This window comes from Lagenorhynchus albirostris, chromosome 1 (assembly GCF_949774975.1).
Source record: "Lagenorhynchus albirostris chromosome 1, mLagAlb1.1, whole genome shotgun sequence".
NCBI lineage: Eukaryota > Metazoa > Chordata > Mammalia > Artiodactyla > Delphinidae > Lagenorhynchus > Lagenorhynchus albirostris.
Window position 1 is genome coordinate 187,874,801 of NC_083095.1, and position 27,612 is coordinate 187,902,412.

A 27,612-nucleotide genomic window follows, 5' to 3' on the forward strand; every position below is an offset into this window, starting at 1 on the left:
GGCTATCTAGGAAGGAGACATGGCGGCTGTCATTGGGACCACTCAAGGACATTGAAACTCATGAGCTGAGTGAACAGATTGTATTGGGACAGGTAGTACATGACTTCTCCTTCTGAAGGGTCAGTGTAGGAACTGCATTCTCTCGGAATGAAAGACGAGTTAGCCATTTTCACAGCCTAGCACATTCTCCCTGCTGCCCATCACTTCTCCTACCCTTCATCTGTTCATTCCTTCCTTTCCCAAGTATGTACTAAGGGCCTATTATGTGCCAGGCATTGTGCTGAGAAATGATGGTACAAAGATGAAAGCAGATGTTCTCTGCCTTCAAGGAGCTTGCGGTTTTGTAGGGAAACCAGTGTGCAAACATTGTAGGGAGACAAGTGCTCCAGTGGGAGTATTTGAAAGCTATTTTACATACAGGAGGAAATACTCGCTTCTACTTGGAGAAGGAGAGTAAGGAAAGGTTTCACAGAGGCTAAAACCCTTAATCTGGGGCTGAAGGGTGAAGACTACACTTATTCACACTCTCCTGTGAGGTCAGGAGAAGACATTCAAATTCAACCCTAACTGCCCAGGGAGGAAACAGTTCTTCAGGGCATTCCCCCATCTCCTGCTTGCCTCTTGGCTATTTCACTGCTATTAACTACAGCCACTGCAGGGATAAGTGGGAGTGAAATTTGTTCATTTTGCTTGGAAGTGAGGGAAAACAAATTTGTGGAGGGAAGATTCTAAAAGAGCACAACATTTTTATTAAGCTGGGATTTCTTTGTTCAATTGACTTTTTTTTTTTTTTTTTTGTGGTACGCGGGCCTCTCACTGTTGTGGCCTCTCCCGTTGCGGAGCACAGGCTCCAGACGCGCAGGCTCAGCGGCCATGGCTCACGGGCCCAGCCACTCCGCGGCACGTGAGATCTTCCCGGACCGGGGCACGAACCCACGTCCCCTGCATCGGCAGGCGGACTCTCAACAACTGTGCCACCAGGGACGCCCCAATTGACTTTTTATTTTTTTTTTTTAAGATGTTGGGGGTAGGAGTTTATTAACTTATTTATTTATTTTTGCTGTGTTGGGTCTTCATTTCTGTGCGAGGACTTTCTCCAGTTGTGGCAAGTGGGGGCCACTCTTCATCGCGGTGCGTGGGCCTCTTACTATCGCGGCCTCTCTTATTGTGGAGCACAGGCTCCAGACGCGCAGGCTCAGTAGTTGTGGCTCACGGGCCTAGCTGCCCCGTGGCATGTGGGATCCTCCCAGACCAGGGCTCGAACCCGTGTCCCCTGCATTAGCAGGCAGATTCTCAAGCACTGCGCCACCAGGGAAGCTCCCCCAATTGACTTTTATTAGTCTAAAATTATTTTCTAATTTTTATGCTTGTGAAATATTCCAACTATGCAAATATTAATTTAAAAAACAACGCAAAAACCCCTCTGCCCCAACTCACCCATTCCCCAGGGATATCACTCTTAACAGTTTGGTGGACTATCTTTTCTGGATCTTAAATTTACATTTAAATCTACAACTATAGTATTTCAGAACAAACATCCATTTCTTCTCTCTCCCACCCCTCTCCCCACCTCACTGCATCATGAAAATTCTTAAAATTATTTTTCAGAGAAAATACAATTATACTATATAAAGAAGATTGCTGTAACAATATATAGATCTTGCTTTGAGTCAATAGAAAAATCGATACATAAGTTCATTTGTACCATTTTTTGTTTAGATTCCATATATAAGTGATATCATGGGAAAGAATCTAAAAAAGAGTGGATGTATGTATATGCGTACTGATTCACTTTGCTGTCAGCAGAAGGTAACACAACATTGTAAATCAACTATCCTTCAATAAAAATTTTTTTACAAAATAAAGGTTTCTTAGAATTCCCCTGTGAAACCAAAAAAAAAAAAAAAAAAAGAAGAGGAAAGAAAAGAAAAGAAAAATCAATGCAGGTCAAAATTCACCTTCTCTAATCAACTTGACTTTGATGTTTTTTCAATCCTCTCCTCTGAATCATCCAGTAGTTTTACATATTGTATCTGTATGATATTTGGCCCCTGCTCATAAACACATTTTTCTTTTTTTTTTTTGTCTTATATTCAAGCCCTTTGGTTGCAAAGAATGGAAGCCCTGTTTTGTAAGAATACAGGTGACCTGGAGAGTCGAGCAGCTGGGGGACTGGTTTTCTTTGTGTGCTTGTATCGCCCCATCGATCTGTCCCAGTCAGCTCACTCTCTGGATTGACCTCCTATTCCCTCACCATTTGACTTCCATTTGTTCATTCATTCATTCACTCATTCATTCATTCACTCATTCATTCAGCTAGTTACTGAGTTTGACCACATGTCAGGGGTGGTTCTAGCACATACAGTTTGAGCCGCTCTGATCCTGACTCAAAATCATGGCCTCCTTTAACTCCACTTGTCAAATTCTCCACGTTTTTTAGTTCAGATTCCTGTGGGTGAGAAAGTGATTGGCCTAGGTTATGCCAGGCCACGTTTAGACGGCTGGACCTTCTGTAGCCCCGTGCCTGTTCATCCAGATGTGGCTAGAGGAGGGGGGTGGAGGCCTGGGCAGGGTAGGGCTGTCCAACTCACTCCGTACACCTTCTTAGGTCCTACCTGTGTGTCTGTGTCATCTCCCTACCAAAGCGTAAGTCACTCACTAAGCCTCTACCATGATCTACCATGATGTTACAAGGGTAACACAATCAGTCTTTCCTTTACATGGAGTTGGGCTCGTTGTGGGCAGAGGACAACAGTCATAAACTCCCTGCCACTCAAGGAAAGCACAGCTAGTATCAGGGCGTTCCCTGTGGTGGAGAACAGCTGGTCCCATCACGTGAATGTAACACTCTTGGCCTTATCTTTGAAGGTAAAGGTGAAGAGAAAATAGGAACTGGAGGAAGATTAGAGGCGAGAAATATAAAGTGAGTCTCAGTTTCAAATTCCCGTACATGGAAATAAATGGAATTACAGTCCAGGTAAGAGCCAGGCTGTTTTTACTCGACACCTGTCTTCAGTTACTCAGATCACAATTCCTATTAAAACGCAAAATTTGTGGAAGAAATTATAATACATTGTAGCACTAGGTGACTCAAGACCGAGGGTTAGGAGGTTAAAATCTAGTTTGTATCTAGTATCATTTAAACAGACATTTTGCCAGGGATGATACAGAGAACTGATGTCGATGGCATGCTATTAGAAATAGTTGCCTTGACAGAGCCGCTGCTCAGATGGTTTTCTGCCCATCCTTTCGTATTCTTGCTGGCCTTCCAAGTCTCTTCTTTCATTTGTGAGGGCTTCTGCCCCGCGTCAGTGGATTCGAGGTCAAAGAGGGTAGCTTGACCGCCAGAGGAGCCACCTGTCTGATTACCCTGCAGTGGGAGGGCAGGAGGTGTGAATCTTCGGGGCCGCCCCCAGAATCCTAGGTGCACCCCGAGAGCCAGGCAGCCCCGGGGTCCCTTCTGCGAAGGGCCTTGGGGGAGAGAAGCTGAGAGAAATGCACGCGGGGGTCGGGTGGTGAGGAGCCAGCAGGTAGGAGGGGTTGGGTCAGCGTGTGTGGGTGCTGGACTCTCCTCGTCGCTCCTGCACTTGCTGTAGCAGGCTCCTCTGTGGCGCCCAGGTGGCTTCCCTGTTTCTAGGTTAATACCATTCCTGCCCTCCCTTCACATCAGCACCATCCCTCCTTTCCAGGTGTTCAAGTGACTCCTCTGTTCAGAAAATGCTTTTTGACACAGACACACACATGTGCACACACGCACACACACACGCCCCAAATCCTTCATGGGACGTGGACGTTCTGACCCCAGACGATTTTTCTAGCATCACTTTCCCCTGGGTCATGCCATACACACCGGACTCACCACCATTCCTCCCTCCTTGCTTCTTTGCCTGCCTGAAATGTCACTGACACCCCAACACCCACCTTCGGGCCTCATCATCATCTTTCCCTCCCCTTCCCACAGCCCAGAGAGGGAGTTCTCTGGGGTACCATGGCATTTAGGCTGTACTTCTGACCTCAGTTAATTTTTTGTTGCCATAGGTTTGTTTCCTCCATGGATTGTGAGCGTTTTCAAGGCAGGAACCTTTGTCCCTCATTCACTGTTGCACCCCACACCCAGCAGAGTGCTCATCACAGCTGTTCCAAAGCGGTTTGCAAAGGAGGGAGATTCATGGGGACCACTGTTGTCTTTTAAATATTTGATATTTGCTTTTGGACTAGATATAGATAACTCTGCATGTGTCGGTCCTGACAACCAGTTCCTCGTATCGCCATGTTAGCTTCCTGACCCGCAAAATAAAAATAATGCTGGTCTGTGTTGCATAGCAATCAATGTGCAAGAACAAATAAATATTTCAAGTACCAGGAAGAAGTCTTGTTAGGAGACTGGCAAAGTGAATCCAAACTCCCTTTTCAAGCACTTGGAAGAAAAATGAGGGGTCATTCTCCTAGAAGAAGACTCAGATTTTAGGTTTTTCTCTTTGCCTGAATTTGCTTAGATATAAAAATAGGGGATTGGGGGCTTCCCTGGTGGCGCGGTGGTTGAGGGTCCGCCTGCCGATGCAGGGGACACGGGTTCATGCCCCGGTCCGGGAGGATCCCACATGCCACGGAGCGGCTGGGCCCGTGAGCCATGGCCGCTGAGCCTGCGCGTCCAGAGCCTGTGCTCCGCAACGGGAGAGGCCACAGCAGTGAGAGGCCCGCGTACCGCAAAAAAAAAAAATAGGGGATTGGATTATGTCTCTTCTTCCCCTTTAACTCTAAAATTATATTATTTCAATGGTTCTACTTAACAAGTGTTAAATATTACATAAATGTTTTTTTGTGCTCAAATTCACAATAAAGACTACATTAAAAGACCCCGCTTTTACCGATGCTCCAAAGCATATTCTGAAATTCATTTGACTTGTAGTAACGGATGTGCAAACACATTAAGTGATCACTTCCACAACTGCTCTGTTTCTTTAAGAGACCTCGGTTGTTAAGTTGGAAGATCACTGAACCATATGAGGGTCAATAAAAGAATAAAAAGTCACTGGTTAGTGATTCGAGTACAAGGAACTTGATCCCAGTTCAGTGTCTGTGTGTCCATATGCCGCTCCCGGTCAGAGTGGGAGCGTCTGGTCCCCAGGTGCTCGCCCTTCCAGGATGGCTTCGAGGAGACTGGTGAAGCTGCTGTTCTTTGAGCTCCTTGAGCTTGCTGCCTTCTCTGTCCCCACACTGGTGATAATGGAACAGTTTGCCGATGCCTATCAAAGCACAAGGGGTACACCTGGCAAAGCGCATTATTGGCTGATTGTTTCCTGTTCCATCGCCTATGTATCTTCAGTGACTCTTTTGATTTGGGTTCCCGTGAAAGTTCTCTTGTACAGGAAACGTCATCTTTACCAAAAAATCAAAGGATGGTAAGTAACAGAATTCTTTAGCAGGGAACCCCTGGGATGCTTTCAAAGAGATTTTCTCGTGTACTCTGGGTAAGGATGTTAGTGTAGCACACAGGTACATAATGGGAGATTAAGGAGAGGTAATAATCACTGTTTATATAAATGTGTTCCTATTATGGTATCTTCTATATTTTTTTTATCGGGTCATTTTTTACTGACATGTGTTCCTAAGAGCTAGCATGAATCTCTGATACTCTGAGTAGTAATTGTTGTACTAATTCCTCTGTACACAGAACTGCACGAAGTTTTCACAGTTAATTTACAGAAATCATAACTGTAAGGTTCTAATATAGAATTTTTTCTTTTGTGTAAAACTGAAAGTAATGTCTGTTAAAATGTTTATATTGCATTATTTTGTAGCTCTAAGGCGTCCTTTGAGCATTAACCAACTGAGATTTTTAAGCAAATTGGTTCCTTTGCTTAGATTTTAAATAATTTGCTATGTTGGTAAATTCTATTACCTTGGTGAGGGGAGGGGTAAGTAATTCAAATAATAACACAAATATTTTAAATAAATCAAGGTTTAATATGGATTGAACTCAGTTTAACTAATGACTGTAATGATCCATGTAAAGGTAATGAGAACATATAATTTCTGATCCTCATATATTTTTCCTTTTAAATCTTCAGATCTGGTTCTTGTCATCTGGGATCTCTTTGTTTTCTTTGATAAGTTAAATTTTTCTTTCATACTAATCTTTCGTTTTTGTTTTTTTTTTTTGGCTGCATTGGGTCTTCGTTGCTGCGCTCAGGCTTTCTCTAGTTGCAGCGAGCGGGGGCTACTCTTCGTTGCGGTGTGCGGGCTTCTCATTGCGGTGGCTTCTCTTGTTGCAGAGCACAGGCTCTAGGTGCATGGGCTTCAGTAATTGTGGCTCACGGGCTCTAGAGCGCAGGCCCAGTAGTTGTGGCACACGGGCTTAGTTGCTCCGTGGCATGTGGGATCTTCCCGGACCAGGGCTCGAACATATGTCCCCTGCATTGACAGGAGGATTCTTAACCACTGTGCCACCAGGGAAGTCCCCATACTGATCTTTTAAAGTTGAACAACATAGGGACTTCCCTGGCGATTCCGTGGTTAGGACTCTGTGCTTCCACTGGGGGGCCTGGGTTTGATCCGTGGTCAGGGAACTAAGATTCCGCAAGCCACATGGTGTGGCCAAGAAAACAAAGTTGGACAACATAGAACACACTTGAAAAGCAAGGAGTCGGGAATTTTAACCCAAGCAAAGGCAGAAATATAAAAGTAATAGACACAGCAGTATAGCGAGAAATCCTGTTGCAAGGGTGTGGCAGGGGAGGCATGAAGCGTGGGGCACAGGAAGGGCTCTTTAGGTACCGACACTGGGTGTCAACCCCCAAATCACCAGGGGACTCAGTGCCCCACGGGCAGAGCTCCTGTGAGGCTTCCGAAAATAAATCACGTGGTTGGCATCAATGGGGTTTAGGTGTTTTCCAACACTTGACCCAAATCCTCAGCATCAACTAAGGGGTGGGTCTGAAGCTGAGCTGGGCCCTCCACCCCTCACACCTGCTAGGAGTGGCTTCAACTGTTGAAGGCTCCTGGCCAGGCTGGGGAATGTGTAAATGAGTACAGGAGTAAACCAGTGGCAAGCTGGTCACGCCCAGGAAGGTGCTCTTTGAGTTTTTTTACATTGGCTCAATCCCTAGGACCTTAGGTCTGAATATCATTCAGGCAGCAAACCTTCCCATGTTGCTTACTATTATTAATATAATATTATTGTTATTGTCATTAAGCTATAATTGCTTCTTTACTGATCACTTATTATGTACTATAAAATTTATGTATGAATTTCATTTCATCCCATACCACCTTGTGAAGTATATATATTTTATGAGCTTATCATTATTATTTCCAAGACGAAACTGATGATTAGAGAGGTTAAGAAACTTACCCGGTCAATTGACGAGTGAAAGGACTATACTTTGGACCTAGGTCCATCTGATTCTGTAATTGGTACTTCTAACCACTACCCGAAACTGCTTCTTTGAAGGATTAGGTCCCAGTCTCTGGGGGCAATTGAAAGTAAGGAAGAGAAGTAGTCTTTCATTTCTACCCCCTAGTGTTTGTGTTTGTGTTTGTTTGCTGTTTTTGTCTGTACATCTGGTCCAGCTACTCCCCTTGTGCTAAGTTGTCTTCGACTGTCACAACAATTACATCTTCCAGTGATTTCTTTTGGGAAATACTCTTCCAGTCTTTTTCTTCTATTTGTGGGTGTGGCCGGCCATGAGTGTTCTAAATAGTTTTAGTTAGAGGACAGGTTATCTATGATTTCAGTGAAACTGTTCCCTCATGACCTCTTTTATGAGCCATTATTATCTCTTACTGGCCTAGAAAAGAAGAAACTGTTACTGAATACTAGTCTAGGAGCCTTACATATTCCGTACCATTAAAGTTAAACTTTATGACAGCGTAGTAGGTATGCACTAGTATTCTTGTTTTATAGATGGAGAAATGGAAACTTGAACATGTGATTAACTTTGTCTAGTGACAAAGCTTATAACTGGTGGAGCTGGGACTGGTGAGCCCACACTGATCTTATCGTGTGCTGTTTCTTCTAACTTACGCAACTTCTCCTGTATTTTTTCTGACTTTGAATGCAAAGTGTGTTTCAAGAAAAATGCAATTCTTCTAGTGTCATTAGGATACATTTCCCCTAAAGATGTATATTTGGATGTTATATATGGGTCCCCAAAACGAGTATAGGATATTTTAATATATGTGGTAACATAGCGTGTGTGTGTCATATAACCTGATTCCTAGATGAAGATGATGCAAACATTATTGCTACTATAGAAAGTAGGGATTGAAAGTATGAATTATTTTTGAAGAATACTTAAATAGTTGTTTATATGAGATTTCATAGATTCTTAGCATTCACAGATACACTGTCGATGGGCCTATTTGAGAACCTCTCTGTATGTCCATGTTGGCGTCATGGGACCTGTGAGGCTGGTATTCAGGAGAGAGTGAGTCAGCCAGCTAGTGAAGCCCTGACAATATGGCTGAGGGTTGCAGACCTGAGTTCAAATCCCAGCATTGACCCTGATTGGGAGACCGTGTGTGAGTTCTTTAAGTTCTTTAAATTTTAGTTTTCTCATGAGCAGAACAGGGACGACCTAGTTTCTTTATTGGGTTGTTTTAAGAAACTGAATAAGATTATGCATGTAAAGTTCTGAGCACAGTGCCTGGCACATAGTAAGAACCCAGTGAATAGTAGTGTTATGACCTCAGACTGAATCATGTTTCCATTGAAAACATGATCTGGGGTAATCCTCAGAATGACTCTGAGAAACAGTAGAAGTAATGATAAAAGTGATAAAACTGAAGAAAATTCTGTGTTATAAGTGATACTCTGCATATCTGGAGAATCTTGTAGGTCTCTTTTATCCTTTGAGAGTAATGAGGGTCAATAAAGTGGTATCATGAATATCTTATAAAGTATTTTGCATATATACATAACATGCTTTTATTTATTTTTTATTTTTTTTAAATTGAAGTATAGTTGATTTATCATGTGTGTTAATTTCTGCCACATGGCAAAGCGATTCAGTTATACATATATATACATTTTTTAATATTCTTTTCCATTATGGTTTATCTCAGGATACCGAATATAGTTCCCTGTGCTATACAGTAGGACCACATTGTTTGTCCATTCTGTATGTGATAGTTTGCATCTGCTCATCCCAAACTCCCAGTCCATCCCTTACCCTCCCCCATCTCCCACTCGGCAACCACAAGTCTGTTCTCTACAGTGTGTGTTTTATTTTTCATTTTCTCACTTGACCTGCATGCCTGTGTTGTAAAGTTGAGGGAATGGATATAATTGCCATTTTATAAGGCAGGAAACAATGTCAGAGAGCTTAAGACACACACTAAACCAAAAGTAGTCTGAACTTTTATCTGGTGTTCTTTCCTTTATTCTTGTTAAACACTTCCTCATTCTTTTGGAATGATTGTTCCTTTTTAGGGTTGCCTGTCATAATTTATCAAAGACTAGGGAGCTGGTTTGAGGAACGAAGAAAAGCTATTTATATCCACACCAAATTTTATATCCCAGTAAATAAGAGGAATCTTTGCCCGGGATATCTGTGAATAGGTGAAAACGTTGACAAACTAGCCGGAAACTGAAGCAGATTTCCTCAGACAGGGTACCTGGGGGCAGAATAATCCTGGAGGACTTTTGGGGATTCCCAGACTGCTGTGGAAGTCAGGGCTATCCTGGACGGTGCTAAGTTAGAAAGACTCCAACATTTTGGAACATTTTACCTTGTTTACATCCTTAACATATGCCCCCAGATTTGCTGCTGATTTGTTTCAGGTGGCAGTGGTGGTAACAGCAGTAATAGTTATAGCTGTCATCAGAGTAAAATAAGAGAAAATATTGGCTGAACAATTACTATGTACCAAGCAGCGTTGTAAACACATCGCCTGTATGACTTTAGTTAATTCTCGAAGATTTTTGAAGAAAGCTTACAGTGCCCATTTAACAAGTGAGGAAATTGGGGCATGGAGGTTAAAAGACCACCCAGCCAGTGAGTAGGGAGCCAAGCCCAACCCCAGGGTGTCTGGGGTCTGAGCCCCTAAATGGTCCACAGTAACACACACGAGTGACAGGCTAACCCGAGGAGGGAGAGCTCGCTCTTTTCAGCACCTCTGAGAAGGTCATCGGTGAGTTACCACGAGCTAAACCCGGGTGCTTAACAGTTACCTCTTCCCAGAGCATCCCCTTTCTTTCAGTCTGTCTGTCATCTTCTGAAACACTCAGGACTGATCATTTTCTCCTCCTTGATTACAGGCTTTCTCTGCTTGTCCCACAATCTCCAGTAAAGCGGCGTGAGTGGATTCACTTTTGCTTTTCTCTGCTGCATATGCAATGTCGCCAGATTCCATGAGTTCTTTCTCTTTCATCTCTTTCTCTTTCATTCAGGACCTTGCTCTCCGTGGCTGTTTTCCTCTCCCCAGTCAGGTGTTGATTTCCAGGGAGGTGTGCACTTGAGGTTCTGGCCTAGTTCCCCAACTTTTCACCTGTTCAGGTCCAGCGTCAGATCCCTTGTTCTGGTCGCTTGTGTTCAAAAGGAGGCACGAAGAGCATTTTATTAACCTGCTGCGGCTCTGGCAGCCTTCACCAGCTGCTGTCCTTGCCTTGGGCCTCTCTGTCCCCCTCATTCCCTCCCAGTCCTGTTGACAGAGTCATAATCTGCTTGAAAAATGGTGTCTGCATGTCAGTTCCACCTTTAAAACTCTACGCTTCTCCTTGCTTGTAGAATTCAGTGTTGGCATCATTCTGAAGCTGGAAGGCACCATAGCGTTCATCTAGGGCACTATTTCTCACAAGACAGTCTGCCTCTGATTTTAAAGGGAATTTACGACTTTTTGTGTCTCTAATTATGAGAAGAGCCTTCCTTATTTCCTTGTATTGAAATAAACTCTGCCACCACGTAGCTTCCTTCCAGTCTTCCTTGTACATGTCACATCCTCTGCCCCCTTTATATGCCAGTGAATTTGGCCATGGCCGGGAGCTCTACCCATCACCCCCTGATTCCCGCTTTTTAATTGCTTTCCTTTTTTTTTTTATAAGATGCATCAAGTATTTTATTTATTTTTTTTGAATATTTCTTTGAATTTTTTTAAATTGGGGTATAGTTGTTTTACAATGTTGTGTTAGTTTCTACTGTACAGCAAAGTGGAGTTCCCTGTGCTATACAACAGGTTCTTATTAGTTATCTATTTTATACATATTCGTGTATATATGTCAATCCAATTCTCCCAGTTCATCACCCCCCCCCACCCCTCACCCCGCAAGATGTGTCAAACATTTTAATTCGGAAGTTGCATACTTCAACTTGCATAGAAAAATTTGGCCTCATCAATCAATTTTCAGTGATTCGACACTTGCCAATTTCAGAGTACTGTCCTTGTTATGAAATTACACTAGCATGGCTACAAGCAATTAATTAGCCCCATATAATGGTCACTCTCAGTAGCATGAGCACATTTCTTTCTCTTTTTAAAAAAATTGTATGGGACTCTAGTTGATGTACAGTGTTGTGTTAGTTTCAGGCGTACAGCAAAGTGAATCAGCTGTACGTATACATATACCCCTTTTTATTGCTTTTCGAGCACTCTCATCGGCTCTCATACACTGTCCCTTGTACAGTGACGACTCCCCACGTTGTGTTTCTAGGGGTGACCTTTTCTCTGAGCTCACTGACATCTTTTCTTCTCCAGTGTCCAGGCTCCATCAATATTTCTTGTCTTAGGATTTCTGGACCTTTTACTCTTTGGGATGCCTCCTTCGGATGCTGGTTGGCTTGTTAAGGTCTGAGTGTGGTCTCATTGATACCACACACCTTCAATTTATTACAAAGCACAAGAACGCGAAACGTGGCAAAACAAGGTCTGCCTGTATATTGGTTTTAGCCAACAGTTCTAAGTTTTAAGGCTTGACAATAAACCTCTGTGTCTGGACACTGTCCTCTGGGCTCCTCAAGGTGAAGGCTCCACCCTCTTGGCCTTGGGCAGCAGCCCTGCTCTCTGGACCTGAGGAGGGAACCCCTGGGCCTGTGGAGGCAGCAGCAGCTTCCCTGGCCTCTGCAGCATCATCAGAGCCGTTCTTCCCTTTTCTTGAAGGATAGTACATATTTGCATCCATATAGCTCTGTTTTAGCCTGTTTCCTGCCGATCGTACCCAGAAGTCTCACAGCCTTTCTTCATTTTGTCCCATCTCTGTCCCCCTTCAGTGCAAGCTGTCAGGGTTTCTGCTGAGATGGTTGATTGTAGTCACAAGCCACACCCTTACTGTTGTCTCCAGAACATGCTGTCTCATTTTTTGTGTCTTTTGCAATATGGATAGGGTGAGAGTTTTCTGAATCTTCAAGACTGGGCTTTTTTTTGTTTAACAATTCCTTCTTCAATTTCTCTCTCTCCTCTTGCATTTTACTCTAGTCAACAAGGAGAAACCAGGCAGTGCCTTCAACACTTTGCTTAGAAATCCCCTTAGCTAAGTGTCTGAGCTCATTGCTTACAAGTTCTCCTTTATACTCAACAGAACACATTTCAGCCAAGTTCTCTGTCACTGTATAAAAAGGATCACCGCTCTTCCAGTTTCCAGTAACACAGTCTTCATTTCTGTCGGAGATCTCACCAAAAGGACTTTTAATATTCATGTTTTTAGCAACATTCTGTTCATAATAATATATGTATTCTCTAGAACAGTAGAGGCTTTCTGTACAGCTCTCCTCTTTCTGAGCTCTCCCCAGAATCTCCTTTAACTTCCATATTTCCACTAACATTCTCTTCTGGATAAACTAGCCTTTTTCTATCCTGCATCTTCAGACTCTTCCAGACTATCCATTACCGAATTCCAAAGCCACTTCCACATTTTGGGTATTTGTTACAGCAGTATCTCACTTCCCTATAGCAAAATCTGTGTTAGTTTCCTAAGACTGTCATAACAAAGTACTTCTAACTGGGTGGTTTAAACAACAGAAATTTATTGTGTCACAGTTCTGGAAGCTAGAAGTTCGAGATTAAAGCGTTGGAAGGCTTGGTTCCTTCTGAGGGCTATGAGGGAGAATCCAGTCCAAGCCTCTCTTCTAGCTTCTTCTTTTTTTTTTTTTTTTAACATTTTTTTAAAAATTTATTTTTGGCCGTGTTGGGTCTTTGCTGCTGTGTGCGGGCTTTCTCTAGTTGCGGTGAGAGGGGACTACTCTTCATTGCAGTGCGCGGGTTTCTCACTGTGGTGGCTTCTCTTGTTGCAGAGCATGGGCTCTAGGCACGTGGGCTTCAGTAGTTGCAGCATGCAGGCTCAGTAGTTGTGGCGCACAGGCTTAGTTGCTCCACAGCATGTGGGATCTTCCTGGACCAGCGATTGAATACGTATCTCCTGCATTGGCAGGCGGATTCTTATCCACTGTGCCACCAGGGAAGTCTCTCTTCTAGCTTCTGATGGTCTGCTGGCAATCTTCGGCATTCCTTGGCTTATATAGATGCATCACCCTGATTTCTGTCTTCATCTTCATATGGTGTCTTCCTGTGTTTCTTCATGTCATCTTCCTTCGGTACATATCTGTCTCCAAATTTCCTTTTATATAAGGCCACTGGTCTTTTTGGATGGGGGTCTGCCCTAATGACCTCATTTTAACTTATTACCTCTGTAAAGACCCTATTTCCAAATAAGGTTACATTCTGAGGTCCTGGGGGTTGGAACTTCAGCATGTCTTTTAGGGAGGACACAATTTTACCCATACCACTCATTAATAAATTAGAAGCATATGTTAGCAGTAAGTCAAGATTTTCAAATACAGGTTATCATTATTTCTGCTTAAATAAAACACAGATTTGGATTAGTATTCACTTATTAACTAGTCTGTTCATTCATTTAGCATTTATAGAATTCCTACTCTGTGCCAGATATTCTCCAGGGTTATGGGGTTCTTGAACTTGGATGAGAAACAAGTTACATCTCTATTTTCGATAACCTCTGATTGAAAGATGGCATTTCTTTCCATTATGAATGTTGGTAACAAACCACAGTAGTATTAGCAGGACCTGTAATTTTATTACATAGGTTTTTTTTCATATCACATTACAATTGTTGCAGATACTTCAGATTACGGTTTATGATCTTCACTACCTTGAAATTATGAGAGACTACAGTTTCCACTAGATCTTGAATGCTCCAAAGAAAATAAGAAGACACTGTATTCTTAGATAAGTGTATATATTACTAACTCAAAATTTTAAAAGAATGTGGATAACTGTATTACTTTTTTTTTTTTTTTTTTGTGGTACGCGGGCCTCTCACTGTTGCGGCCTCTCCTGTTGCGGAGCACAGTCTCCGGACGCACAGGTTCGAGCGGCCATACCTCACGGGCCCAGCCGCTCCGCGGCATGTGGGATCTTCCCGGACCGGGGCACGAACCCGCGTCCCCTGCATCGGCAGGCGGACTCTCAACCACTGCGCCACCAGGGAAGCCCAGATAACTGTATTTCAATATAATTGCTTTGTTTTGGAGTCTATGTATTTTGTGCATTTAAAAATTCTATTCTGAGAAGGGTCCATAGGATTTAGCAGATTCCCAGGAAGTTTATTGTACAAAAAAGATTTAGAAACATTGTTCTAAATGCTGGAGCTAAAGTAATGAACAATTCAGATAGGGTACATAGTCCCATGGAACTTACCTTGGGGATAGGCACACAGGAGCCAGACATGGAAGATTATGATCTAGATTTAGGTCTACGATCTAGAGACACCCTGGCAAAAAGGAGGAGCCAGTGTAAGCCTCGAAGGTGGGGCAAGCTTGGTGTGACCACAGAATAACCAGGGTGCTAGTATGGCAGGACTAAGTGGATGGTGGGGAGGAGGCAGGTCATTCTAAGTGAAGGGAGTAGGAGAAACAAGAGAAACCACATCACGCGGAACACTTAGGCAACAGTGACAGGTTTCAATTTTATTCTAATTACATTAGTCATACATTGAACATATTTTTAGAATCTCTAAAATATACAAATGAGTGTATTTTGTGGTAAAATACACCTAGCATAAAATTTACCATCTTAACCATTTTCAAGTGCACAGCTCATTGGCATTAAGTACATGCACATTGGTGTGCTACCATCGCCACCATCTATCCACAGAACCCTCTTCATCTGGCAAAACTGAACCTCTGTAGCCATTAAACAGTAACTCCCCATTCCCCACTCCTCCCAGCTTTGGTGATTTTTGAGCAGGGTAGTAACAAGAGGTGTTTTACATTTGAAGAATCAGACGTTTGCTCTACGGAGAAAATATTGCTAGGCAAGAAGAGGGACACTAACAGGAAACTGGTTACGAAACACTGCAGATGAGATATGATAGTGAGAGAACCACGGTGTTAGCAGAGGTTGATTCAAAATACATTTTGGCATTAAATCATCAGACGGCATTTGATGATGATTGGAATGAGTATGGGTTCTTTTTTAGGCATGTTAAGTTTGAGTTGCCTATTAGATTAGACATCTGAGTGGAGGTGCCAAATAGATAGTTGGGTGTCCAAGTCCAGAGCTCAGGATAGAGGCCAGTGTATATATACTATAATCTGTTTGTGAGTCATGGGCAAGTGGGTGGTGTTTAAAGCGATGGGATTGGCTGAGATCATCAGGGGAGATAATATAGATAAATAAGGGGTACAGGAATAATCCCTGGGGCACTCTTATTTTTTAGAGGTCAAGCTGAGAAGAGGATTTAAAATTCCATCTTACTTCTGGTTTTAGCAGGTTGTACTGAGTCTGGCTATGAGAGATGGGCTATCCAATGCCCTATCTTATGTCTATACCTAGAACATCTAGGATGGGACTGGGGTAGAGTGAAATGGTGGGACCAAGAAGAATTCTTAGTCATTTGTAAGACTCCAACAATACTTTTTGAACTTAAACACATACTATCCTATATATGTAATTCATATAATACGTATTTAACTTAGGAAAGAGGGGGTAAATATTTCACTATAGAAAACCTCTGAGTATATTTTATCTTCCCATAAATTAGTGATGTTAAATATACATTTTAATTCTCTCTGTCATGATAGACTATTATATATTATATCTCAATAGCTATTTGTTTGCTTGATCATGCAAGGCTTAAAAAGTGGTCCAAAAACAAATTTAAAAACTATGTGATTTTTATGTCTATATGATTTTTTTGGGGGGGGGGTGGTTCACGTAAAAAAATACAGGTGTTTTCACTCTAAGTCGTCTTTAACTATCCAACAGTATATTGTTTCTAAATATATTGTTTGAAAAATCAGTTTTACAACATGGGGTATAGTATCCCTTGAGAAGGTCATGCTGTTCTTTTTTTCAGTTGGTCGCCAGACCCTGAACTCTTGGGCAGGATTCTAATCAATGAATTTTGAAAATATTGAATGTCATTTGCCTTGTACTGTGATGCTTTTAGCAGTCGATGGTTTGCTAATTATTTGGAAACCTCTCACCCCTTTGTTCTAGAAAAGCATTCCGGCTTTTGTGTGTGTTCCCCTTTGCCATACTCAAACATTTGGGAAATGGAAATAGGGAAGTAGTAGCTTCTTAGAAAAACTATAGATGAATGGAACAGGAACTGCAAAATTGGCAAAATGTAACAGGAACTGTTGATCTTGTACATTATTGCTTTTGCTTATTTTTTCTCCTTTGCTAGGAGACCTGTTATGATGATGTGTGTAATCCTCACCACACTTCCCAGCTTCAGCTTCTCTATAGCAGTGACCAAGGTATGGAATTTTGATTTCTTGTCCTGCAAGATTTTGAGTTTTTAAAATGTCCCCTGTTATTAAAATTTCATAGAGTGGTGTGCCCAAACAAATTTCTTGAAGTTTATTATCTCCGGTCTTATTCTAAGTTGCAATATATATATTTAAGGTACTAAGATCATTGTTACCTCTGTGATTGTGGAGGAAAGTATAGCAGCCAATTAGAAAAATTGCTTCTGTGTTTGTATGTGTGAGAAAGGAAAGTTATTTGAAAATAATAAAAAAGCAAGGAATCTGAGAGTGCATCCACATGTGTTTCTTCTAACCTGATGTTTTTCATGAGTGTCCTTGGTTCTAAATGGAATATCCAATCAATATCCAAGGGAACAACCACTCACATGCTAAAGCTTTGATAAGATTCCATTGACAAATAATTTGTACACGATGTTTATTTGAAAATAAATTTGAGTTTATGTTTCAATAAATGCAGCTACAAAGGGACTCTGATGAATGGATATCTGCAGGGCAGGAATACTATAGGCAGAACTTTCAGCCTGTGAGGACTCTATTACCCAGAGAGTTCAAAGCAGAATGCCCTGCTAATCTTATTAATTTTCAAGGTGCTGTGAAAGATTTCATTTTTTTTTAATTTATTTATAAGATTTTCATTTACATGCTGAGCAGGTAGTCATTAAGTGCTTATTACATGCCAGGTACTGTGTTAGAAACTGAGGATAGAGCACTTAGAAAATTTGACAGTCTCTGGCCTTCAGTAATTTTTTATTGACAGTAGAGAGAAAAATAAACAGGCAGCTAGAATAGGTATGATCAGTTCTGTGAGAGAGGTGAGTACCAGGTAGTGGATGACATCATTAGAAATTACATGACTGTTGGGAGATGTCCTACATGTAGCATTAGGACAATACATGAACACACAGAATAACCTCAGAAGGCCATACAGATGGACTTTGCATCAAATTGCAACACACAAATATTTTAATCTAGATTTATCATTTTCTCCTTCCTCACCAAAGACCTTGTAAAGCACTTGGGAGGTTCCCAAGAGCTTTGAAAATTCAGTGTACAACACTTTCAAGGAACACCACTATCACAGATGATGCTCTATCTACAGTTTAGTTGCTCTTTTGGGGATTCTTTCCCGTTATGTCTCACCCGCTGTTGGATATTTTTCTTTCCTTTTTTCTTATTTTTCACTGAAATCTAACACACAAACAGAAAAGCTCACACAACATAAATACACAATGTTAATGGAATACCACAAAGCAAACTCCCATAGAAACACTACTCAGGTCAAAAAATAAAACTTTGTCAACGCCCTAAAAGCCACTTCCAATGACTACCTTTCCCTCCATCCCAAAGGTAACTTCTATCTTAACTCCTAATACCACAGGTACCACAGGTTAGTTTATCTGTTTTTGAAAGTTTTATAAAGGGAAATCAAATTATCTATTATCTGTCTACCTACCTATCTATCTAATTTGTATCTGGCTCCTTTTATTCCAAAGTATGATTCATTCATGTTTTTCTGGTTAGCTGTAGTTCATTCATTTCCGTTTCTATATTTCATTTCATTTTATGAATTTATTGTAAAGTATTTTACGAATTCATCATTTTATGAATATATCACACTTTATTCATCAGTTCTACTCTTTGTTTTTAAATGGGCAAAATATTTTAATAGGCATTTCACAAAGAAGATCAACAAATAGCAAACAAGCACATAAAAATATGCTGAACAGGGCTTCCCTGGTGGCGCAGTGGTTGCGAGTCTGCCTGCCGATGCAGGGGACACAGGTTCGTGCCCCGGTCCGGGAGGATCCCACATGCCGTGGAGCGGCTGGGCCTGTGAGCCATGGCCACTTAGCCTGCACATCCGAAGCCTGTGCTCCGCAACGGGAGAGGCCACAGCAGTGAGAGGCCTGCGTACCACACAAAAAAAAAAAATGCTGAACATTATTGGTCATCAGAAAAATGTAAGCTAAATCACAATGTGATACTACTACATACCCACAAGAGTGGTTAAATTTTTTTTGTTGTTTTTGTTTTTTTTAAGTTAATTTTTATTGGAGTATAGTTTCTTTACAATGTTGTGTTAGGTTCTGCTGTCCAGCAAAGTGAATCAGCTATACGTATACATCATCAGTTCTGCTCTTAATGGCCATTTCAGTTTCCAGTTTTTGCTGCTGTGAATATCCTGGAACATGTCTCTTGGTGCCCATGTGCAAACATTTCAGTTGGTTAAATGTGTAGGAGTAGAACTGATGGGTCACAAGATGTTCAAGTACTCAGATGTAACTGACAGTGTCAGTTCTTCAAAGAGAGTATACTAATTTAGACTTCCACCAGCAGAGAACGAGCGGTCTTCGTGTTCCTCATCCTCAGCAGCACTTGCATTTTTTTTTTTGCGGTACACGGCCTCTCACCGTTGCGGCCTCTCCCGTTGCGGAGCGCAGGCTCCGGACGCGCAGGCTCAGCGGCCATGGCTCACGGGCCCAGCCGCTCTGCGGCATGTGGGATCTTCCCGGACCAGGGCACGAACCCGCGTCCCCTGCATCGGCAGGCGGACTCTCAGCCACTGCACCACCAGTGAAGACCAGCACTTGCATTTTAAGTCTTTTTATTTTAACCATTCTGGTGAGTATATTCTTGAATTGCATTGTAGTTTTCAATTGCATTTCCCCAATAATTAATGAGATTGAGCATATTTTTCATCTTGCCCATTTTTTCTAATGTCTTGCTTATCTTTAAAAATTGATTTGGAAGAATTATTTGTATATTCAGATTTCAAGCCCTTTTTTGATTATATGTATTGCAAATACCTTTTCACTCTGTGACTTCGTACTCGTTTTTTTTTTTTTCGCGGTACGCGGGCCCCTCACCGCCGTGGCCTCTCCCGTTGCGGAGCACAGGCTCCAGACGCGCAGGCCCAGTGGCCATGGCTCACGGGCCCAGCCACCCCGCGACACGTGGGATCCTCCCACACCGGGGCACAAACCCACGTCCGCGGCATCGGCAGGCGGACTCCCAACCACTGCACCACCAGGGAAGCCCATGTGACTTCGTACTCTTAATGGTATCTTTTGATGGAGAGAAGCTCTTAATTTTAAGAGTCCAATTTCTTTTCTTTATGGATAGTTCTTTTGGTTACTTGTTTGAGACGATTTTGTCATATTGTGAATCTGAACCTTGAGGTCCTGAAGATACTCTCCTATATTATACTTTGGAGGCTATATTATTTTGCCACTCTCTTTTAGATTCACAATCCACCTGGAACTAATTTTTGTATATGTTTTGCAGTAGGGAATCAAGCGTTTTTTCCCAAATAATATCTAATGAACTGAGTACCATTTATTAAAAAGCCTGTCTTTGCCACATTTATTTGCAGTGCTGTCTTTGTTATAAATCAGATGTGGGTATACCTGGTCTATTCTGAGCTTTCTTTTCTGTACTGCCTACTTCTCTATTCCTGTGCCAACACCACACTGTCTTAATTCTTGTAGCTTTATAATAGCTCTTTATATCCAGAAAAGTAAACATTCCTATCTTCTTTTTCTTCTAGAAATGCTTCCACTTGGTATCCTCATTTTCATTTTTTAAATTTTTTTTACATCTTTATTGGAGTATAATTGCATTACAATGGTGTGTTAGTTTCTGCTTTATAACAAAGTGAATCAGTTATACATATACATCTGTTCCCATATCTCTTCACTCTTGCATCTCCCTCCCTCCCACCCTCCCTATCCCACCCCTCCAGGCGGTCACAAAGCACCGAGCTGATATCCCTGTGCTATGCGGCTGCTTCCCACTAGCTATCTACCTTACGTTTGTTAGTGTATATATGTCCATGCCTCTCTCTCGCTTTGTCACAGCTCACCCTTCCCCCTCCCCATATCCTCAAGTCCGTTCTCCAGTAGGTCTGTGTCTTTATTCCTGTCTTACCCCTAGGTTCTTCGTGACATTTTTTTTTCTTAAATTCCTTATATCTGTTAGCATATGGTATTTGTCTTTCTTTCTGACTTACTTCACTCTGTATGACAGACTCTAGGTCTATCCACATCATTACAAATAGCTCAATTTCGTTTCTTTTTATGGCTGAGTAATATTCCATTGTATATATGTGCCACATCTTCTTTATCCATTCATCCGATGATGGACACTTAGGTTGCTTCCATCTCTGGGCTGTTGTAAATAGAGCTGCAATGAACATTTTGGTACATGACTCTTTTTGAATTTTAGTTTTCTCACGGTATATGCCCAGTAGTGGGATTGCTGGGTCATATGGTAGTTCTATTTGTAGTTTTTTAAGAAACCTCCATATTGTTCTCCATAGTGGCTGAACCAATTCACATTCCCATCAGCAGTGCAAGAGGGTTCCCTTTTCTCCACACCCTCTCCAGCATTTATTATTTCTAGATTTTTTGATGATGGCCATTCTGACTGGTGTGAGATGATATCTCATTGTAGTTTTGATTTGCATTTCTCTAATGATTAATGATGTTGAGCATTCTTTCATGTGTTTGTTGGCAGTCTGTATATCTTCTTTGGAGAAATGTCTATTTAGGTCTTCTACCCATTTTTGGATTGGGTTGTTTGTGTTTTTGATAGTGAGCTGCTTGTATAGCTTATAAATTTTGGAGATTAATCCTTTGTCAGTTGCTTCACAAGCAAATATTTTCTCCCATTCTGAGTGTTGTCTTTTGGCCTTCTTTATGGTTTCCTTTGCTGTGAAAAAGCTTTGAAGTTTCATTCTGTCCCATTTGTTTATTTTTATTTCCATTTCTCTAGGAGGTGGGTCAAAAAGGATCTTGCTGTGATTTATGTCATAGAGTGTTCTGCCTATGTTTTCCTCTAAGAGTTTGATAGTTTCTGGCTTTACATTTAGGTCTTTAATCCATTTTGAGCTTATTTTTGTGTATGGTGTTAGGGAGTGATCTAATCTCATACTTTAACATGTACCTGTCCAGTTTTCCCAGCACCACTTATTGAAGAGGCTGTCCTTTCTCCACTGTACACTCCTGCCTCCTTTACCAAATATAAGGTGACCATATGTGCGTGGGTTTATCTCTGGGCTTTCTACCCTGTTCCACTGATCTATATTTCTGTTTTTGTGCCAGTACCATACTGTCTTGATTACTGTAGCTTTGTAGTATAGTCTCATATCAGCGAGCCTGATTCCTCCAGCTCCGTTTTTCGTTCTCAAGATTGCTTTGGATATTCGGGGTCTTTTGTGTTTCCATACAAATTGTGAAATTTTTTGTTCTACTTCTGTGAAAAATGCCAGTGGTAGTTTGATAGGGATTGCATTGAATCTGTAGATTGCTTTGGGTAGTAGAATCATTTTCACAATGTTGATTCTTCCAATCCAAGAACATGGTATATCTCTCCATCTACTTGTATCATCTTTAATTTCTTTTATCAGTGTCTTATAATTTTCTGCATACAGGTTTTTTGTCTCCTTAGGTAGGTTTATTCCTAGATATTTTATTGTTTTTGTTGCCGTGGTAAATGGGAGTGTTTTCTTGATTTCACTTTCAGATTTTTCATCATCAGTGTATAGGAATGCAAGAGATTTCGGTGCATTAATTTTGTATCCTGTTACTTTACCAAATCCATTGATTAGCTCTCGTAGTTTTCTGGTAGCATCTTTAGGATTCTCTATGTATAGTATCATGTCATCTGCAAACAGTGACAGCTTTACTTCTTCTTTTCCGATTTGGATTCCTTTTATTTCCTTTTGTTCTCTGATTGCTGTGGCTAAAACTTCCAAACTATGTTGAATAAGAGTGGTGAGAGCGGGCAGCCTTGTCTTGTTCCTGATCTTAGTGGAAATGCTTTCAGTTTTTCACCATTGAGGATGATGTTGGCTGTGGGCTTGTCATATATGGCCTTTATTATGTTGAGGAAAGTTCCATCTATGCCTACTTTCTGCAGGGTTATTATCATAAATCGGTGTTGAATTTTGTCGAAAGCTTTCTCTGCATCTATTGAGATGATCATATGGTTTTCTCCTTCAATTTGTTAATATGGTTTATCACATTGATAGATTTGCATATATTGAAGAATCCTTGCATTCCTGGAATAAACCCCACTTGATCATGGTGTATGATCCTTTTAATGTGCTGTAGGATTCTGTCTGCTAGTATTTTGTTGAGGATTTTTGCATCTATGTTCATCAGTGATATTGGCCTGTAGTTTTCTTTCTTTGTGACATCCTTGTCTGGTTTTGGTATCAGGGTGATGGTGGCCTCGTAGAAGGCATTTGGGAGTGTTCCTCCCTCTGCTATATTTTGGAAGAGTTTGAGAAGGATGGGTGTTAGCTCTTCTCTAAATGTTTGATAGAATTCGCCTGTGAAGCCATCTGGTCCTGGTCTTTTGTTTGTTGGAAGATTTTTAATCACAGTTTCAATGTCAGTGCTTGTGATTGGTCTGTTCATATTTTCTATTTCTTCCTGATTCAGTCTTGGCAGGTTGTGCATTTCTAAGAATTTGTCCATTTCTTCCAGGTTGTCCATTTTATTGGCATAGAGTTGCCTGTAGTAATCTCTCATGATCTTTTGTATTTCTGCAGAGTCAGTTGTTACTTCTCCTTTTTCATTTCTAATTCTATTGATTTGAGTCTTCTCCCTTTTTTTCTTGATGAGTCTGGCTAATGGTTTATCTATTTGGTTTATCTTCTCAAAGAACCAGCTTTTAGTTTATTGATCTTTGCTATTGTTTCCTTCATTTCTTTTTCATTTATTTCTGATCTGATTTTTATGATTTCTTTCCTTCTGCTAACTTTGGGGGTTTTTTCTTCTTCTCCAATTGCTTTAGGTGCAACGTTAGGTTGTTTATTCGAGATGTTTCCTGCTTCTTAACGTGGGCTTGTATTGCTATAAACTTCCTTCTTAGAACTGCTTTTGCTGCATCCCATAGGTTTTGGGTTGTTGTGTCTCCATTGTCATTTGTTTCTAGGTATGTTTTTATTTCCTCTTTGATTTCTTCAGTGATCACTTCATTATTAAGTAGTGTATTGTTTAGCCTCCATGTGTTTGTAATTTTTACAGATCTTTTCCTGTAATTGATATCTAGTCTCATGGCGTTGTGGTCAGAAAAGATACTTGATACAATTTCAATTATCTTAATTTTACCAAGGCTTGATTTGTGACCCAAGATATGATCTATCGTGGAGAATGTTCCATGAGCACTTGAGAAGAAAGTGTGTTTTGTTGTTTTTGGATGGAATGTCCTATAAATATCAATTAAGTCCATCTTGTTTAATGTATCATTTAAAGCTTGTGTTTCCTTATTTATTTTCATTTTGGATGATCTGTCCATTGGTGAAAGTGGGGTGTTAAAGTCCCCTACTATGAATGTGTTACTGTCGGTTTCCCCTTTTATGCCTGTTAGTATTTGCCTTATGTATTAAGGTGCTCCTATGTTGGGTGCATAAATATTTACAATTGTTATATCTTCTTCTTGGATCGATCCCTTGATCATTATGTAGTTTCCTTCTTTGTCTCTTCTAATAGTCTTTATTTTAAAGTCTGTTTTGTCTGATATGAGAATTGCTACTCCAGCTTTCTTTTGGTTTCCATTTGCATGGAATATCTTTTTCCATCCTCTTACTATCAGTCTGTATGTGTCTCTAGGTCTGAAGTGGGTCTCTTGTAGACAGCATATATATGGGTCTTGTTTTTGTATCCATTTTGCCAATCTGTGTCTTTTGGTGGGAGCATTTAGTCCATTTACATTTAAGGTAATTATCGATATGTATGTTCCTATTCCCATTTTCTAAATTGTTTTGGGTTCGTTATGATTGGTCTTTTCCTTCCCTTGTGTTTCTTGCCTAGAGAAGTTCCTTTAACATTTGTTGTAAAGCTGGTTTGGTGGTGCTGAACTCTCTCAGCTTTTGCTTGTCTGTAAAGGTTTTAATTTCTCCATCAAATCTGAATGAGATCCTTGCTGGGTAGAGTAATCTTGGTTGCAGGTTTTTCTCCTTCATCACTTTCAGTATGTCCTGCCACTGCCTTCTGGCTTGTAGGGTTTCTGCTGAGAGATCAGCAGTTAACCTTATGGGGATTCCCTTGTGTGTTATTTGTTGTTTTTCCCTTGCTGCTTTTAATATGATTTCTTTGTATTTAATTTTTGACAGTTTGATTAATATGTGTCTTGGCATATTTCTCCTTGGATTTATCCTGTATGGGACTCTCTGTGCTTCCTAGACTTGATTAACTATTTCCTTTCCCATATTAGGGAAGTTTTCAACTATAATCTCTTCAAATATTTTCTCAGTCCCTTTCTTTTTCTCTTCTTCGTCTGGAACCCCGATAATTCGAATGTTGGTGCATTTAATGTTGTCCCTGAGGTCTCTGAGACTGTCCTAGTTTTTTTCATTCTTTTTTCTTTATTCTGCTCTGCAGTAGTTATTTCCACTACTTTATCTTCCAGGTCACTTATCCATTCTTCTGCCTCAGTTATTCTGCTATTGATCCCATCTACAGTATTTTTAATTTCATTTATTGTGTTGTTCATCATTGCTTGTTTCATCTTTAGTTCTTCTAGGTCCTTGTTAAATGTTTCTTGCATTTTGTCTAGCCTATTTCCAAGATTTTGGATCATCTTTACTATCATTATTCTGAATTCTCTTTCAGGTAGACTGCCTATTTCCTCTTCATTTGTTAGGTCTGGTGGGTTTTTACCTTGCTCCTTCATCTGCGGTGTGTTTTTCTGTCTTCTCATTTTGCTTATCTTACTGTGTTTGGGGTCTCCTGTTCGCAGGCTGAAGGTTCATAGTTCCCGTTATTTTTGGTGTCTGTCCCCAGTGGCTAAGGTTGGTTCAGTGGGTTGTGTAGGCTTCCTGGTGGAGGGGACTAGTGCCTGTGTTCTGGTGGATGAGGCTGGATCTTGTCTTTCTGGTGGGCAGGTCCACGTCTGGTGGTGTGTTTTGGGGTGTCTGTGGACTTATTATGATTTTAGGCAGCCTCTCTGCTAATGGGTGGGGTTGTGTTCCTGTCTTGCTAGTTGTTTGGCATAGGATGTCCAGCACTGTAGCTTGCTGGTCGTTGAGTGAAGCTGGGTGCTGGTGTTGAGGCGGAGATCTTTGGGAGATTTTCGCCGTTTGATATTATGTGGAGCTGGGAGGTGTCTTGTGGACCAGTGTCCTGAAGTTTGCTCTCCCACCTCAGAGGTACAGCACTGACTCCTGGCTGCAGCACCAAGAGCCTTTCATCCACATGGCTCAGAATAAAAGGGAGAAAATGTAGAAAGAAAGAAAGAAAGAAAGAGAGAGAGAGAGGAGGGAGGGAGGGAGGGAGAGAGAGAGAGAGAAAGGAAGGAAGGAAGGAAGGGAAGAAAGGAAGAAAGAAAGAAAGAAAAGGAAAGAAAAGAAAGATAAACTTATTAAAATAAAAAATTTTAAGAAAAAAAAATTTTTAAGAAAAAAAAAAAACGGACAGATAGAACCCTAGGACAAATTGTGAAAGCAAAGCTATACAGACAAAATCTCACACAGAAGCATACACATACACACTCACAAAAAGAGGAAAAGGGGAAGAAATCATAAATCTTGCTCCCACAGTCCACCTCCTCAATTTGCGATGATTCGTTGTCTATTCAGGTATTCCACAGATGCAGGTACATCAAGTTGCCTGTGGAGCTTTAATCCGCTGCTTCTGAGGCTGCTGGGAGAGATTTCCCTTTCTCTTCTTTGTTCTCACATCTCCCGGCGCTCAGCTTTGGATTTGGCCCTCCCGCTGCATGTAGGTCGCCGGAGGGCGTCTGTTCTTCGCTCAGACAGGATGGGGTTAAAGGAGCAGCTGATTTGGTGGCTCTGGCTCACTCAGGCGGGGGGGAGGGAGGGGCACGGAGTGCGGGGCGGCCCTGCGGCGGCAGAGGCCAGCATGACGTTGCAGCAGCCTGAGGCGTGCTGTGCGTTCTCCCGGGAAAGTTGTCCCTGGATCCTGGGACCCTGGCGGTGGCGGGCTGCACAGGCTCCCCGGAAGGGTCTCTGGGGTCCGCGCTGTTAGCCGCGGCTCGCGCCCGTCTCTGGAGCTCCTTTAAGCAGCGCTCTGAATCCCCTCTCCTCGCGCACCAGGAAACAAAGAGGGAAGAAAAAGTCTCTTGCCTCTTCGGCAGCTCCAGACTTTTCCCCGGACTCCCTCCCGGCTAGCCGTGGTGCACTAACCCCCTGCAGGCTGTGTTCATGCCGCCAGTCCTCTTCCTGCGCTCCGACCGAAGCCCGAGCCTCAGCTCCCAGCCCCACCCGCCCCTGGCGGGTGAGCAGACAAGCCTCTCGGGCTGGTGAGTGCCGGTCGGCACCGACCCTCTGTGCGGGAATCTCCCCGCTTTGCCCTCCGCACCCCTGTGGCTGCGCTCTCCTCCACGGCTGCGAAGCTTCCCCCTTCCGCCTCCCGCAGTCTCTGCCCGCGAAGGGGCTCCTAGTGTGTGGAAACCTTTACTCCTTCACAGCTCCCTCCCACTGGTGTGGGTCCCGTCCCTATTCTTTTGTCTCTGTGTGGACTTTCTAGCCTTTTGGGATGTCAGAGGTCTTCTGCCAGCATTCAGTAGGTGTTCTGTAGGAGTTATTCCATGTGTAGGTGTATTTCTGGTGTATCTGTGGGGAGGAAGATGATCTCCGCGTCTTACTTCCGCCATCTTCCCCTCGTCTCTCATGTTCATTTTAGAATCAGCTTGTCATTTTCCACAGAAAAGTTGGAATTTTCATTGAGATTGTATCAAATTTTATCATTTTTTAAAATCTTATTTTCTAACTCTTTGTTTTTGGTGTGTAGGAATAATTTATCCATTTTGTGGAGATTTTCCCCATTTATAATCATATAGTCTATGAATAATGACAGTGTGTTTTTCTTTCCAATACTTACACTGTTTATTTCTTTCTCTTGCCTTGTTACACTGG

General features: G+C 41.8%; 1 protein-coding gene across 1 annotated transcript in view; it reads left to right on the forward strand.

Annotated features, from left to right (window-relative positions):
- The first annotated feature begins 5,145 nt into the window (after positions 1-5,145).
- The window catches only part of TMEM236 (transmembrane protein 236), a 46,701-nt gene continuing 24,234 nt past the window's right edge, over positions 5,146-27,612 (forward strand). The window contains exons 1-2 of the mRNA XM_060121735.1: positions 5,146-5,402; positions 16,643-16,715. Of these exons, the coding sequence (XP_059977718.1) occupies positions 5,146-5,402; positions 16,643-16,715 (330 nt within the window). The remainder of the gene's footprint in view (positions 5,403-16,642; positions 16,716-27,612) is intronic.